This window comes from Geotrypetes seraphini, chromosome 2, assembly GCF_902459505.1.
Source record: "Geotrypetes seraphini chromosome 2, aGeoSer1.1, whole genome shotgun sequence".
In the NCBI taxonomy this organism is placed as follows: Eukaryota; Metazoa; Chordata; class Amphibia; order Gymnophiona; family Dermophiidae; genus Geotrypetes; species Geotrypetes seraphini.
In genome coordinates this window covers 427,676,298-427,692,325 of record NC_047085.1, presented here as the reverse complement: position 1 = coordinate 427,692,325, position 16,028 = coordinate 427,676,298, and the positions used below count along the sequence as shown (strand labels likewise).

At 39.4% G+C, this 16,028-nt stretch overlaps 1 protein-coding gene across 1 annotated transcript in view; it reads left to right on the top strand.

The window, feature by feature from the left end:
• ABCB1 (ATP binding cassette subfamily B member 1) overlaps positions 1 to 16,028 on the top strand; it is a 356,266-nt gene that overhangs the window by 278,161 nt on the left and 62,077 nt on the right. The window contains exons 20-22 of the mRNA XM_033931220.1: positions 2,277 to 2,360; positions 8,847 to 9,050; positions 10,699 to 10,799. Of these exons, the coding sequence (XP_033787111.1) occupies positions 2,277 to 2,360; positions 8,847 to 9,050; positions 10,699 to 10,799 (389 nt within the window). The remainder of the gene's footprint in view (positions 1 to 2,276; positions 2,361 to 8,846; positions 9,051 to 10,698; positions 10,800 to 16,028) is intronic.

Genomic DNA, 16,028 nt, shown 5'->3' with positions numbered 1-16,028 from the left:
TGTAAAGAAATATGTGAAATAAAAAAATAAACATGTAAATTAAAAAAAAATAGTGTGCATTATTTATGAAATGACCCTTATACCTACAAGAAAAGCACTCATGCGGAGCCATATCCAGGCACTGTCATTGAATATCAGGGACTAATTAAAGTTGTGCTGGCTGCTAGAGCTTAGGCGGGTCCCAGCCTATAATGCGTTGTTTACCATCTTCAAGCACAAAGGAGCGAAGGCAGATAGCAAATATGTATTTAAACATTAACATTAAACTATGCAATCGCATGTCAGTAATACTTTCTCAGACTTAAGCCAAATTCTAAACTTTTAAATCGTCAATAAACAAAAATGAACTTTTGCTTTTAATAAAAGATCTAGTTTTTTCTGGAGCAGTACCATTCAGTGCTTGTAAGCATTATCCGATCTTACCTCTCTATTTGTTTATCTGTCCCTTCTATTCAAAATCAAGTGCCTTAGTTAAACATAATTTATATTCTTATATAACAGCATTCAACATCTCACTTTTGTTAAAAAAAAAAAAAATACAATCCTAACCCAACATCTAACAATCTATAAACCCTTAATATTCTCTAATTTTTCTAGTTACCAAACATTATCTAAAACCCATAATTCTCCCTTTAAATTTTATCTCATCGTTTAATCTTCAAAGTTGAAATGTAATTCTTGTTTTAGTTTGGATGTAATCCGCCTTGAACCGCAAGGTAATGGCGGAATAGAAATCACTAATGTAATGTAATATATATATATATATATATATATATAAAATGATCTGACCAGACCAAAGACTGTACTAGTAGATTCAAAATTGTAAACTGTAGATTTCCAATGTTTCAGGGGAATACCAGGTATAATCTCTGGCTTTTCACCTGGATTGGCCTATGTACCCACTGGAAAATTCACTTTGTTGATAACAAGGTCATAAAATCTAAGATCTTCATATCTATCTGTCAATATGCAGACTGAAACATGATTCTATATGGTGTCTGGGACAAGTGGGATCTCTTACATAATTTCAAAATACTTTGTAATTGTTTAAACATTTTAGTATGGCTTTTGAAAATACATTAATATAAAGGGAGGGGGGTTTCTTAGCTAATTCATAATTTGTGTTCAGAGTGTCCTCCTTCAACCTTGACCCATTCTTGAAGTCTTTTTGACACCATTGAGCTGTAGGCTTAATGAATTCTGGTGTTTCATTAACTTATTGCTCAACTGTTTGTTTTTTGTTGAAATCTTTATTGATTTTCAAACTTCGATGGTAAATCAGAAAAACTGATGGTAAATCAGAAAAACTGCACAAAACACACTATTCACTATATAATTATTACATTAAACAATCATTTCCTCCCATCCTCATCTTCATTCTTAATATAATAATACATATGATGTGATTACAAATTATAAATAAATAATTTAACTATTCAAAACACATACAGTATTACGCGCGTTAAACCCCTACCGCAACTTGATAAAAGGACCCCTTAGAATTGTCTAGTTTTTGTAAACGAACTGGGGTCCAAAAAATTCTAGGTAATAAAAATAACCAAGTTTGTCTCATAGATGCTGATGCTGTACATTTCAACCTCCAAGTCCAAATTCGTGGCCAACGAGATACAGAAATATACTGTTTTATCTCGATACTCCAAATATCTCTAAGACTATTTTTTGGCTTCTTATTCAAAAATTCAGAAATTCATTTGTACCACTGGGCGGCCTGATGTCCTACTAAATCTGTCTGGTAGCAAAGGATCTGCAAGCTATAATAAGTTTTAAGTTTTTCTATTCAGGGAACCCATTCTGAATAGCCTGCTTCAACTGTTGAGACTTTAAAATACCAAATGATTGTTGCTCAACTGTTTTGCATGTTCAATGTGCTGGAGTGCCATCCTGTTGAAAAATGAAGTAATCAGAAATGTCTTGAATTTGAGGCAGAAGTTTCTGCTCCAGTAGGACATTTTTAGGTTAGTTGGAAAAATGTTAGGGGTCCCATTTTTTCCACACACTGAGTATATAATCTAAATAGGTTATATGGCAAGCCACAGTACTGTCTTACTATCATGCTTGATATTTCTGATTTTTGTGGCTGAGTGGCAAAAATCCTTCTTTATTTTGTGACCCATGCCAAAGACTTCAGTGAGTGGGTCCCAATACCGGTTCCCAATATGTTTGAATCCTTATACAATTTACCCTCGCATAAAGTTTTGTATGTAATTTATTATTGATGAGATTTATTTTGGAATTAAATCTGTTTAATATTTTAGGAAATCGGTTGGTTTGATGATCCTAAAAATAGCACCGGTGCTTTGACTACAAGGCTTGCCACAGATGCCTCACAAGTGCATGGTGTACGTATAATGCATTTTGTTGAAGTTCTTTATAATAGATTCAGTATATTGTGGGAATAAAGCATCAATTTTAGTAGTACTTGGCATTAGGGTTATAAAGATGACATTTTTTGAGGCAGGTGATAGTGAATGCAATAACGAAAGCCATTTTTATGGGTAAAACAGTGTATTATAAATGAAAATAATTATTGGCCACTCTCAATGTGCATAGAAATATGCATGTTATTTCAAAATGCACATACATTACCTGTATTATTCTAGGGTGATACCAAAGGGAATTGTGAGGGGAGGGGTTAGTTTGCATAGTTTAGTATAGTCACAAAAAAGCAAGTGTAGATTTCCACAGGTAAGGTTTTGGTTTTTTTTTTAGGAAATAATAAAAGCAGTACCACCTGCCTAGTTTTGCTTTCATTATTGTGGCAAATAAAAAATGTCACGCGGACAAATTTTTCCCCGTCCCCGCGGGAACTCATTTTCCCGTCTCTGCGAGTTCTTATTCTCTCCCTGCCCCATTTCTGCAAGCTCCATTCTCATCTGCGCAAGTCTCAAATACTTTAAAATCACTAGTGTTCAAGGCTTCTGTGGTTAAGGCAGAGCTTATAGGAATGGAGCAGGGACAGGGATAGCGACAAAACTTACAGAAACGGGGCGGGGAAATTGAATTCGTGCGGGGACGGGGACAAATCTGTCCCCATGTCACTCTCTAGTGTCAAACCCTATGTCATGGGGTATACACAAGCTTTGCAAGACCTCATCAAGACTTATTTGGTATCAATTTTGTTTGAAAATGAATCTGGAAATAAAAATGATACTGCATTTTATGACTGTCAACTAATGCAATGCCACCCATCAATGTATTGATGAATTTTACTGTATAATGAGCACAAAAAAGAATAGGAACAAAAAATCCCATGTAAATAAAGCCCAAAAAGTGGAGATGCAACGTCAAATAACATTAGAGGAAATGTCCACCAATAAAATTCAAGTAGAAGAGGAGTTCCTCCAAACAGATTTTATTAATGTAAAACAATGTTTCTCAAATGAGCCTTCCTCAGGGGAAGCTTAAAATATCTTAAAAAAAAAAAAATACATGCATAAAACAAAAGATACATTAAAAAAAGAAAATACATGATAGTAAATATTCAAAACTACTTAAACATATAAAAATAAAAAAATACAGTAATAAAAAACTATCAATTAAAAACAAGTAAGTAAACTGATGATAATGTGCTTATATTAAAATAATGTGCAGGTATATAAGAGAACACCATGAAGTGAAGCCTACCATATAAGTAATGTTCTTTTAATGCTGGAGGAAATCATTGATTGAGCACATAACTGAGTGTGCTCTGCTGAAACTGAAGAACACATTAAACTGAAGAATAAACACATCAAAGAACCATATAAAAATGCTGTTTGCAAGCATGAAAATCTGAAAGAAATAACCAAAGAGCTATAACCAAACAGAGACAGCTAAACAGGTGAGTTAGAGAAAAACAAACAAAATTTAGCTCACATCTGAATGTAATATAAAACAATTTTTGAAGGACTAAAGCTTGCATTAGAATCGACTGGTGCTAGTCAGTCCCAAGTTAAATGACTTGAAATAAATAATGCAAAAGTGTTTAAAGAAATGTATATATGCTGAAAAGTAACCCATTGTGAGCTCTTCTGGGAGGATGGGATATAAATAAATATAAATGTAAAGTCATTGTAGGCAACTCTAGCACATCCGTACTGTATTAAAACCACTCAGACAAAGAGAATAACAAACCAGAATATGAGTAACAGTATTGGCAACTTGTACAGAGCTACAGTGTTGACGACTGGTGTACTGAGGATCCTGGATCCTGATATACACTTCACAAAACTGAACATAGAAATGGCAGCTACAGCGTTGTACAAAACATTTTACTAGTATAGATAATTGAGCTTGCAATTTTAGACAAGTCATATTTAAATCTCTTATCGGACAGGAACTGCATTTTCCCTTGGTAAGATTTTGTTTTACAGCTCTTTGTTGTTTTGTCGCATTTTTGTGCTTCATATTCAGTGAGTTCCTGCTTCAAGCTCCATTATCTATACCAGGGGTGCCCACACTTTCTTGGTTTGCGAACTACTTTTAAAATGACCAAGTCAAAATTATCTACCAACAATAAAATTTAAAAAAACACAAAGCACACTGTACGCAGAGAAAATGTTAATTATCATTTATATTCAGGGTTTTTTTTTTCAAAGAGGTCAAGGCAGATGACTTTAAAATATGCAATGTCACCTCAGTAACAAATATACAAAAATATACAAATATACCCCTCCCTTTTTACTAAACCACGATAGCGGTTTTTAGCGCAGGGAGCTGCGCTGAATGCTCCGCGCTGCTCCCGACGCTCATAGGCTCCCTGCACTAAAAACTGCTATCGCGGTTTAGTAAAAGGGGGCTATTCTGCAAAATATAGACAGCAAATATAAATTCAGACACATTTGATCAAACTGCACTACAACCATGCAAACAAGCTGGAACCAAACCATTGCCAACACACTGGACACACTTACCTCCCCTTCCACCCCCGCAAAATAAAACAAAATCACAGCTCCTCATGGTTCATTGAATCACTGAGAACTGATAAGCAACTATGCAGGTGACTGGAAAGGAAATGGCAGAAAAGTAGAACACAAGAACATAAAACGCAATGGTGAGCAGCAATAAACAAATCCAAATCCAACATATCAGAGCCCAAGAAAAATTACTATGCCAGCAAATTAGGCACCAAAATGCTGGACAACAAAAAACTATTTCACCTGGTGAGACAGCTCACAACCTCACCGAATCAGGAACCCAAGGGACACTCCAGCAAAATTACTGCTCAAGAATTAGCAGACTTCTTTCTCAACAAAATCAAAACTGTCCAATCTGAAGTAACCAAATCTATCACCACCGAGGCACACATTCCTGATACGTCTCAACACCCCACAGAACCCACCAAAGCAGATCAAATCTGGGCCTCATTCTCCAATCTGTCCATCCCTGACACAAAAAAACTAATATCTAAATTGTCCATGCACTGCAGCCCTCTGAACAACTGCCCCTTCTATCTCCTCAGTTCTGCACCCAAACAAATCTCTATCTGGATCAATAACCTCCTCAATAGCTCATTAAACCAAGGCTACTCGCAAGAAACAATGGGAAAAATAGCTCTCACCCCTGTACCAAAATCATCAAAGGCAGATCTTTCCTCAGCTTCAAACTACAGACCCATCGTGGACATTCCTATACTAACAAAAATCGAGTCTCCATCCGTCCCAATTTGGATTCCGTAAACAACATAGTACAGAACTTCTCCTTCTTACCTTAATCAGAAAAGCCAAGCAACTGCTCAGTACAGGACATCAAGCAATACTTCTCCAATATGACATTTCTGCAGCCTTCGATTCAATGGACCACCACCTATTACTAACAAAATTGTCAGAAATTATCATAACAGACACATAATGTGGTTCTCTGATTTCTTACAAAATAGAGAATAAATAATCAAAGAACGGAGAAACCTCCAACCCCTGGAAGGCTTTCTGTGGTGTGCCACAAGGCGCCCCACTCTCCCCCATCCTATTTAACCTTTTCATGAGTTCACTTAGAAACATAAAATTTGAAGACGAAAGCATAATGTCCTATGCAGACAACATTTTTCTCCTTATTCCTACAACCAACAATCAAACGGGCATCACTAACAAAGTCACACTCAATATTGAAAGAATCCAAAACTGGGCAACAATTAGCAAACTAAAATTAAACACAACTAAAACCAAAGTTCTGTACTTCCAGATGGCCGAATAGATGGCACCAACAAACATAACCCGCCAATCGGGCAAAACCCTTCCTGTAGATGACTCCTCCAAAATCCTCGGATGCTTTCTAGACTCCACACTTACCATGGAACCTCAAATCTCCAACCTCTGGAAGAGAACTCTCTGCACCCTGAGAGAACTGAGGCTAATTAGACCGTACTTTCACCAACACCATTTTGCCTTAATAGTACAACTGATGATTCTTCCTCAACTAGACTATTGCAATTTCACCTACATGGGAATCAACACCACTCTGGTCCATAAAATGCAACTCATTCAAAACACCGCTGTAAGACTAATCTTCAGCCTGAGAAAATACGACTCAATCACAGCTCTCACCAAACAACTACACTGGCAACCCATCTCATCACGAATAACATTCAAAATATCATGCATCATGCACCACATACTTCATGGAAACTCAGCAGCTCCCCTCATCCAGCTTTTCCAAGTGGCATGGTCCAACTCTTGCAGAACTCTCAACAGGATACTACTAAATCTTCCATCCACAAAAAATCTTCAATACAAACGGGTTTTCCACTTCGTGCTTAACTTTCTAGGAGTAAAAACCTGGAACGACCTCACAGAAACCTAGCTATACCATCTTTCAGAAGAAACTGAAAACCCATCTTTTTGATACATAATTTCCCTCTCTCACCGCTTTCCCTATTTTTGCCTTGTACTTCCCCCTCTTCTTCTCATCCCTCCTAACTCTCCTTCCCTCTCCTTCTCCCCTCTCCCCCCCTTCTCCTAATCCTTCCTCTCTTGGTGTTGCCTTGAGCCTGAATAGGTATGCGCGACGCACAAACAAAAGATTAGATTAGATTCAATTTAAAATAAAATCATTTTTCCTACCTTTGCTGTCTGGTGATTTCATAAGTATCTGTTTGCACTTCTTTTTTCTGACTGTAATTTCTTTCTTCATGCTTCCTCTCCTCCAGACCTCATTCCATTCCCCAACCAACATCTCTCTGTCCCAAGAGTCCAACTTTTTCTTCCTCTCTCCCTGCCCCCCCTTTTTTTTCTGCCCCCCCTTCTTTCTTTTTTAAATATTTTATTTTAACAAGTTTTATTGAATTTTCAGAATGGCAAATACAGCACAAAACAATACAACCAATACACCAGATAGCCAAATCCCTACCCCAAAACATATACAGTCATACTGATACTCTTCAGTATAAGGCAATACTATCCAACCCAAAATTTCCCCCTCCCTCACTTTCTTTCTTTCTTTTTCTCTCTCCTGCCCCTCCCCCCCCTTCTTTCTTTCTCTCTCCCTGCCTCCCCTTTCTTTCTGTCGGTCTGTCTTTCTCTCTCCCTGCCCCCCCTCCGCCTCTACCGATTTCTCCCTGCTTCCCCGAAACCAGTACAAGCACTGGGCCCACAGCCTTCCCACCCCGACATCAATTCTGACATCAGAGAGGAAGTTCCGGGCCAGCCAGGCAGCAATTGACCAGTAGATGGGCTCTGTGATCGACTCGCGTTGCCTTTACGATCTACTGGTTGATCGCGATCTACCTTTTGGACAGCCCTGATCTATACTAATAAGATGTTTTGGATCTTGGAAAAGAGAAGGCTGAGAGGGGATATGCTTGAGGTCTACAAAATCCTGAGTGATGAAGAACGGGTAAAAGTGAATCAATTTTTCACTCTTTCAAAAAGTATAAAACTAGGGGACACTAAGGGGTCCTTTTACTAAAGCACGCTAACCGATTTAGCGCACACTAACCGATTTAATCAATTTAGTGCGTGCTCTAATCAATTTAGTGCATGCTAAATATTAGTGCACACTAAATGCTAAGGCACCCATCCAAGAAGAACATTGTTTTTTGTTTCTTCTTAGAGGGTGGAAACAAAGCATTTGTAATAGCATGACTAATTGCACTCCAGTTTTACTGAAGTGGTTAATCGTGTGTATGTATGTGTGTGTTGCTTACTGGAGTTTCACCTAAAAACAGACTTGGACATCAATTACAGTTTCTAATTCAACCAAACTTGCTTCACTGTGCCATTTACCATTTGTGTACTTTCAGCTTTTCTTGATCACCATCATTCTCTTAACATTTTAAAGTGCATTAATTCCCACAATTTCTTTTCCTAGCTGGACAGCCTGAATTAAAGGTCAAAATGCTACTGTAAGCCATCTTGGATTGTACTCTGAGCTATTGACTCCCTTATGGCCATCTGTAGTTATCTGTGGTAACATGTAGCTTCTTGTTTATCATCCATGCCTGTAATCCCTATGGACACAGGGTTGCATGTCCAGCACTTAGCACATGTACTTCCTTGTGGAGCCTGTTGAAGGAGCAAGCATATGAAATTGTTGGGGGTTGAGCTTCCGGATTAAAACATAAACAATATCACGTGTTACTGGAATGTAAAGATTTGTGTGAACGGTTTTTCCTGCTTGCTTTGATAAGAATGCTTAGCGATGGAAGTTCTAGATCTCCAACAATAAATAATAAGATATATACAGTAGATGGTAAAGTGCATGATTGGTGGAATGTCTAAAGTTGTTCTCGGTGAAATATAGGTACTGTACATGTGTGTATACATGCACAGGTGTGATGGTCTTTGTGGATTTTTACTCGAAAGAGCATTCATAATACAAACATTTCTATTATTTTGTATTTTTCATTTTAGGCTACAGGTTCAAGACTGGCCATTGTTACTCAGAACATAGCTAACCTTGGGACTGGAATTATCATATCTTTAGTCTATGGCTGGCAGTTAACCCTCCTTATCTTAGCTGTTGTGCCCTTCATTGCCATATCTGGTGTCATTCAAATGAAAATGCTGGCTGGCCATGCCAAGAAAGATAAAAAGGAACTGGAAGTTGCTGGGAAAGTATGGCAAATATACATATATGTGTATATAGAAGTATAATAGTATTTAAAGAGATTACATTAAATTCCACAATGCCAAAGTGTTCTTGTACCAGGGTTATCATTATGCAGCTCACTGTGCTTGTATGTTTGTGACTAAATTTCAGGTCATATGTTTAGTTTCAACATTACTGACTGAGAGGGAGAAATTATCTCATGGAGATGATGCGGTATATAAACTTAAGGTTTAGATTAGATTAGATCAAGCTGTCTTAGGGCACTAACCCACGTTATTTGCCCCTTAACATGTGTTAAAGGGCTCTAACATTGGTTATGGTGCCCTGACACAATGCAAATAAGGTCACCCTGCATTACATAGTAATGAGATACAAAACATGCAAATGTATGTAAACATTTCATTAGTATCTACAGTAAATATTATACCATGGCTTGCACTCTGTGCTACGTGCACACTATAAGCCACAATATAAACAGTAAAATAATCCCAGCTATTGTACCGTCTGGGAACATCAAATTACCAAGCTGTGGCTCGATGCTTCTGGGATTTCTCTTAAAGGCCTGCATCCTTCCTCACTAGAGGATGTGTGGGAGCCATTAACAAAGTATTGTACTGATTAAATGACATTGTTTCCCTTAAATATACGAGTTCAATGGTAAGGGGGGAAGGGGGTAATTTTATAATCACATATTGTACATGATATTTGACTATGATATGATAGGAATATGATAGGAATGGGAGGGAAGGATGGGTGATAAGAGCACATTATTTGTATCATTGAGGATTATTAAGTGATATATTTATAGTTAATTTGTTTGGACATATTGTCACACTTATTGTAAGTCTGACAATGAATAAAGAATTAAAAAAAAAAAAAAAGAAACTGATCCCCCCAACCTCCTCAACTGATTTTCAGTGGGTGGTGGTCAGCGATTTTTAAATGCTTACTGTTGCCAACTGAATTAGCCACCAATGTTCAGTGCCGGGTCATGTCTGGGCACCAGCACTAAATATTAGGGGCTAAATGTAGGTGGGTAGACTGCCAGAGCTTATGCAGGCTCTGCCAATATTTGGCCAAGATCTGCATAACTTTTGATCCCCTTACAAAGCCCCCTTTCCTCCTTCCCTTCCTTCAAACTGCTGCAATGATATTTCTTCCTCCCTCCTAGAAGGTACAACACCGCACCCGCAGTATAAGTACTACAAAAGTACTGTGAGTTGCCATGAGAGGTTGTAGCCATTTTCTTCTAGCCTCAAAAGGCAGGAGCAAGTGGCTTTCACTCCTGTCCCCAGCAACTCCCAAGGACCACCAGTGACATAAAATAGACCTGGGGGGGCTATCTGTAAAGTAGAGGGGAGTGGGAGGGAGAGAGGTTGTTATGGCAGGGTGGGGAAGGGAAGGAGGAAGATTTGTAAAGGGATTGTGGGGTTTAAAACAAAAAAATTATGCAAATCCCAGACGATATTCAGTGCCGTCACCGGTATAGCTTTGGCTCAAACCCCCACTTTCATGATTTAGTGCCGCTGAATATCGGAGGTTAGGCAACCCCAGGAGATTTAAGCAGGCAGAAGCCAGATATATATACATATACACACTGTTTGAAATATTTTGCATATGCCAACATTAAGAGTCCAAGGTTCTCTTTTACAGATTGCCACTGATGCAGTAGAAAATATTCGAACAGTTGTTTCATTGACTCGGGAAAAAAAATTTGAGTCTTTGTATGAGAACAGCTTGGAAGGTCCATACAGGTAAGCCATAATAGTTTAGGTTGTTATTTAATGTAAATACTTTTGTTTTTGGAACTGGAACCAGTGCAGCATCAGTACTTAGTAAGTAAACTTTTCAGTGGATCCTTTCTGTTTGTGAGAGATGAAAAGAAGGGCATATCTCATTAGTGGTCTGAACGCACTTAGCAGTGCATCCGAATTTGCTGTTGGCTGACTTAGAGTCAGGGGCCCTTTCACTAAAGGGCGTTAAGCCTTAATGCACGCTTAGCTTGTTGGAAAAGGCTTACTGCAAAACGTGGTTAAAGTGTTTTGCAGTAATTTGCCTGTTAGCATGCACTAAGTATGTGTCATTTATTCTTTGGAGATATTTTTTGGATGGGGTGTGTCATGGTCATGGAAACATTATTCAGTTCACATGTTTGCATTAGCGTGCCTTAGATGCCATATCAAATTTAATAAGTCAACAAGATACAGTATATATAACTTATAAAAACCATTTACATTCATGAAACAGAGGTATACAGTATAGGATGAATTGACTTCTTTTGAAATTGCCCAGTTTATATGCATATAAACGTGCTCATACAGCTTTGGGTTCCTACAGGTTCAAAATGGTACTACAACCTCTAGCTATAGTTTCAAGGTATTATTGCTAGGATTCAGGCTGTCCTATAACAGTAGAAAGTCCTTATATGTCAGCCTGACACCTAGCAGCAGTACCGTAAGATTACTACTGCTAAGTATCACAAGCAATATTTTGGACCTGATTCTAGCAGAGGCAAAAGCAACTGGAGATCACTTCTACCCTGGGACCCCTGGACCAACAAGCATTACTTAAGATAGGCTTGGGGGAGGGCTACGGTGGGATGGAGGTCCTGGGGAAGCTCCCCAGAGGCCAGCAGTTGGATGGGACTGGGTTTGACCCTTCTAAGCTGGTTTGTCTTGTGGGTAAGGGGTATCTTGGAGATAAGACTTATTAAAGAAGGGGAAGGAAGGGGACCCACAAACTGTGTCATTTTCACTATGCTGGCCCCTTTAAGAGCAGACCCAGGGTAGAGAATGACAGGGGAACAAATTTTTCCCCGTCCCTGCAGAAACTCAATTTCCCTGTCCTGTTCCCACGGGTTTTGTCGCTTTCCCTGTCCCTGTCCCTGCCCTATTCCTGTAAGCTCTGCCTTAACTGCACAAGCCTCAAACACTTAAGATTTTAAATCTTGTGCAGGCTTGTGCAGATGAGGATGTAGCTTGCAGAAATGGGGTAGTGGCAGGAAAAGGGAAAATGAGTTCCTGTGGGGACGGGAAATAATTTGTTCCAGTGTCATTCTCTAACCCAGGGAGCAAAATAACGCTGATTGCAAGTTCCATTATTCCTTTACTGTAGGAGTCGCCAACTTGTGGTACTGTGTTACTGTAGGTTAGTGACTCACACAGTAAACTAAGTTATGGTAAAACGCCATATTTTACTGCAGTTAGTAATTTCCCTCTAAATTCTATTTATGCTAAATAAATCTTTAATAAAAAATTAGCAATTATGCATTATTGATTGAGAGTTCTATATTCTGTTTTCCCTTCCCCTCTCCCCCCCCCTAATATCTGTCATCCTCATCAGCATTGTTTTTTGAGAAACAGTTTTACTGTTTGTTTGCATTTCCAATGTTGATAGCTGAGTTTGGACTCACGGAAATCATTTCCTGTGTTATGCAAGTGGCCCCTTGAAGAAGCACAATATATACTCAGGTCAACCACAGACACAGGTCATGACACATAAACAATAAACTCATATATAAATAGCCCCTCAACTCCTCACATATGCAAGCACTTCAATTTAGGAAATCCTTCTAAAGTTCTTATTTAATAACATTTACAGAAAATAAATGTTATCAGATGGTTTCAGGCCACCAGGGACTGGATAAGCCAGTTCAATTCTTTTGTTATTTTTTAAATTTGCTTTGGGATTTTATTATTATTTTTGCATTGCACTGTGAGATTTGTATTTCAGACATCAGAAGGACAGGTCAAGATGGAAATCCCAGCAAAGTTCTAAACCTGGAGACATGTCATAACAGAAGTATCTTTATTTATATCAGAATTTAGGTACAATGAGCACCACCTATCCAATGTCATAGCAACAGCTAGAAAATAAATGGTTGTTACCAGATTCTTTGTATAGAAACCAATTTATTTTCAGAAAATTATGCTCAGATACATCTGTACTGCATACTGCAAAGTGCTCTAGGCTTTGTGCACTGTTTAGCTCAGCTTTATCGTACAATTTTGTGAGCAGCCTGTGTAAAAATTGGTTTTGTGCACAAGCAGATCCTGCAGAAAACCTCAAATAGACCACAACACATTTATAAATCCCAAAGTAATGAGACTATTAGCTATTTAGCACAGATACAAAGAAGTGCAGATCAAAAGGCTGAGCACAACACCAGGGCTTTAACACCAGGACTCAGCTGGTATGCCCTGGCATGCCAGATGAGACATATTAATGATTGGTTTAGAGCAGTGGTCTCAAACTCAAACCCTTTGCAGGGCCACATTTTGGATTTGTAGGTACTTTGAGGGCCGCAGAAAAAAATAGTTAATATCTTATTAAAGAAATGACAATTTTGCATGAGGTAAAACTCTTTATAGTTTATAAAACTTTCCTTTAACAGTTAAAAGGAAAGATATATAAACTATAAATAGTTTTATCTTATGCAAAATTGTCATTTCTTTAATAAGAAATTAACTATTTTTTCTGCAGCCCTCCAAGTACTCTATTTTTTCTGCAACCCTCACATTTAAAGTTTAATATCTTTTCTTTCTCAAAACTGACACATTTCAATCACTATATTGAAAATAAAATCATTTTCCCTACCTTTGTTGGCTGGTGACTTTATTTTTCTGTGCTTTTAACTATGTTTCCAGGGCCTTCTTGTCCTATGACTGTTTTTCTCTCCGTCTTCACTTTCTGCCTTGCATCCATCTTTGGCATTAACTTAATATTCAATTTTTCTGCTTTCTTTTCAAAATCTATGTTTCCATGTCTTACCTTTCCTTCTATCTCTCTCTTCTTCCATCCCTATTTCCATGGTCTGACATCTCTTTCCTTCCTTTTCTCTCTCCCTCCTTCTTTCCTTTTCCCTGGTCTTGCATCTGTCTCCTTCCCTCCCCCCCCTTGCCCTGGCATCTCTCCCTCCCCCTCTATGGTCTGATATCTCCTTTACTTCCCTCCCTCCCATGAACTTGGCATCTCTTGTTCCTCTCCTCTCCTTTGTCTTCCTTCTCCTTCCTTCCCCCTCTTTCCCCAATTGGGTGCAGCAGCAGCAACAAAAGCAGCATTTCCCTTCCCCCTTTCCTGTGCAGGAGAGGCATTTCTCTTCCCCTTCCCTCCTTCTCCCTATGCAGCAGCAGAAGCAGCATTTCCCTCCCCCCCTTTCCTGTGCAGGAGAGGCATTTCTCTTCCCCCTTCCCTCCCTCTCCCTTTCCCTGTGCAGCAGCAGCAGCATTTCCCTAGGGTCCTCCTTTCCATATGCAGCAGAGCATTTCTCTTTCCCCTCCCCTTCGGTTCCCTTCCTTGTGTAGCAGCAGCGTGTCTGGCCGGCTCCCAATCGATCGTTCCGTTCAAAGCCGCGGGGTGGCGGCTTCTCACGAGATCCGCGCCTGCGTCAGAAGCCTCTCTGATGTTGTGACATCAGAGAGGCTTCCGATGCAGGAGTGGATAGCGCAAGGAGCCACCACCCGCGGCTTTGTACGGATCGATCGACTTGAGCCGGCCAGACACGCTGCTGCTCCACAAGGGAAGGGGGAAGAGAAATGCGCAAGGAGCTGCCGCCGCTTTACAGCCACATGCGGCCCACGGGCCGCATGTTTGAGACCACTGGTTTAGAGGCACCTCACATTTTACAGCCATGTCCCTGGAACTCTCCTTGTTAGCTCCTTATCATATTAGTTATTTGTTGCATGTCTCTGAACCGACACTCCGCCCAGTAGTGGCTCAATATCCTATTTTTGCCCCTGCTCGGTGGACTTGGCGATGGATTTGTAAAAATGCCAAGCTATTTTCTGGGATCTCATTGTTTCTGCCCATTCAGGGCAATTGCAAAATATATCCTTTCAGAGATGGGCAGCGAAAGGTCTACGATATTTGTTTCAAATGTTCTTGGATGATGGTCGACTAGCCTCCTTTGCCACTTTAAGTCTTACGTTTGACTTACCTGCTACAGATACTTTTGCCTATTATCAGCTTCATCATTATATCCACTCTTTACCAGCTGGACATTTAACCAGAGGACAACCGTGCAGCACTTTCTGAACTTTTTAGTCTCTCCGCTCAACAAAGGATACCCCTTCGATTTCACCTACTGAGCCTCTGGGATTGTCAACCGGGGCCGAATTTGGATATTTTGGTGGCATCCTGTGCGGAGGATCTGGATTGCTCATTGACAACCCAACAAATGCAATGAGTACTAAATAACATCCAGAGGGTGTCTGCCAATATCCTTTATTGGGAATTACAATTGAAGATAGTTCTTCGTCTCTATATTTCCCCTGAACGAGCTTTCCGGATGGGAATCACATCAAGGCATGGCATAATTGTCCAAAATGTGCTCAGGCCCATACATCATTGGGTCATATGCTCTGGACCTGGCCCCGCATTTTGCAGTTTTGGCATAGACTTGGACAATATACTACATCTATCTGGGGCAGGCATTGGTTTCCTGCACCAAGAGCACTATTCGGATATTACAACATAGTAACGCCAAAACCTAAAGGGATTACAGCCTTTGTGACACGAGTCAAGAAAGCTATATTGACTAACTGGTTGTCACAAGACCCGCCTTCTTATAATCAATGGAGATCCTTGATGATTGTACATGCTTCTTTGGAGAGGAGACTGGTTGGAGATCTAGACCGCGGTCCGGGTCGACGTTTTTGTCAGACTTGGGAACCAATCTGGATGGACCTTACTCCTCATGCTCGAAGTAGATTACTTAATTTGTGAAGATGATCATGAGCTTCATGCGATGTTACTGGATTCTATTCTTTTATATGCCGGGGGTGGGTGGGGAATGGTTTGTGCACATGTAAGAGAATTTGGTGTACCTATCTGTATTATGTTTCTTGCACTTTGTTGAAATTTAATAAAAAATATTTAAACAACACCAGGTCTCAGAAGGCGTTAAATGATAGTTTTTTTCATCTGCAGTCAATATTAGTAGGGATTTCTGGCTTTTTTCTTCACAAGCATATAAATCCCACAAC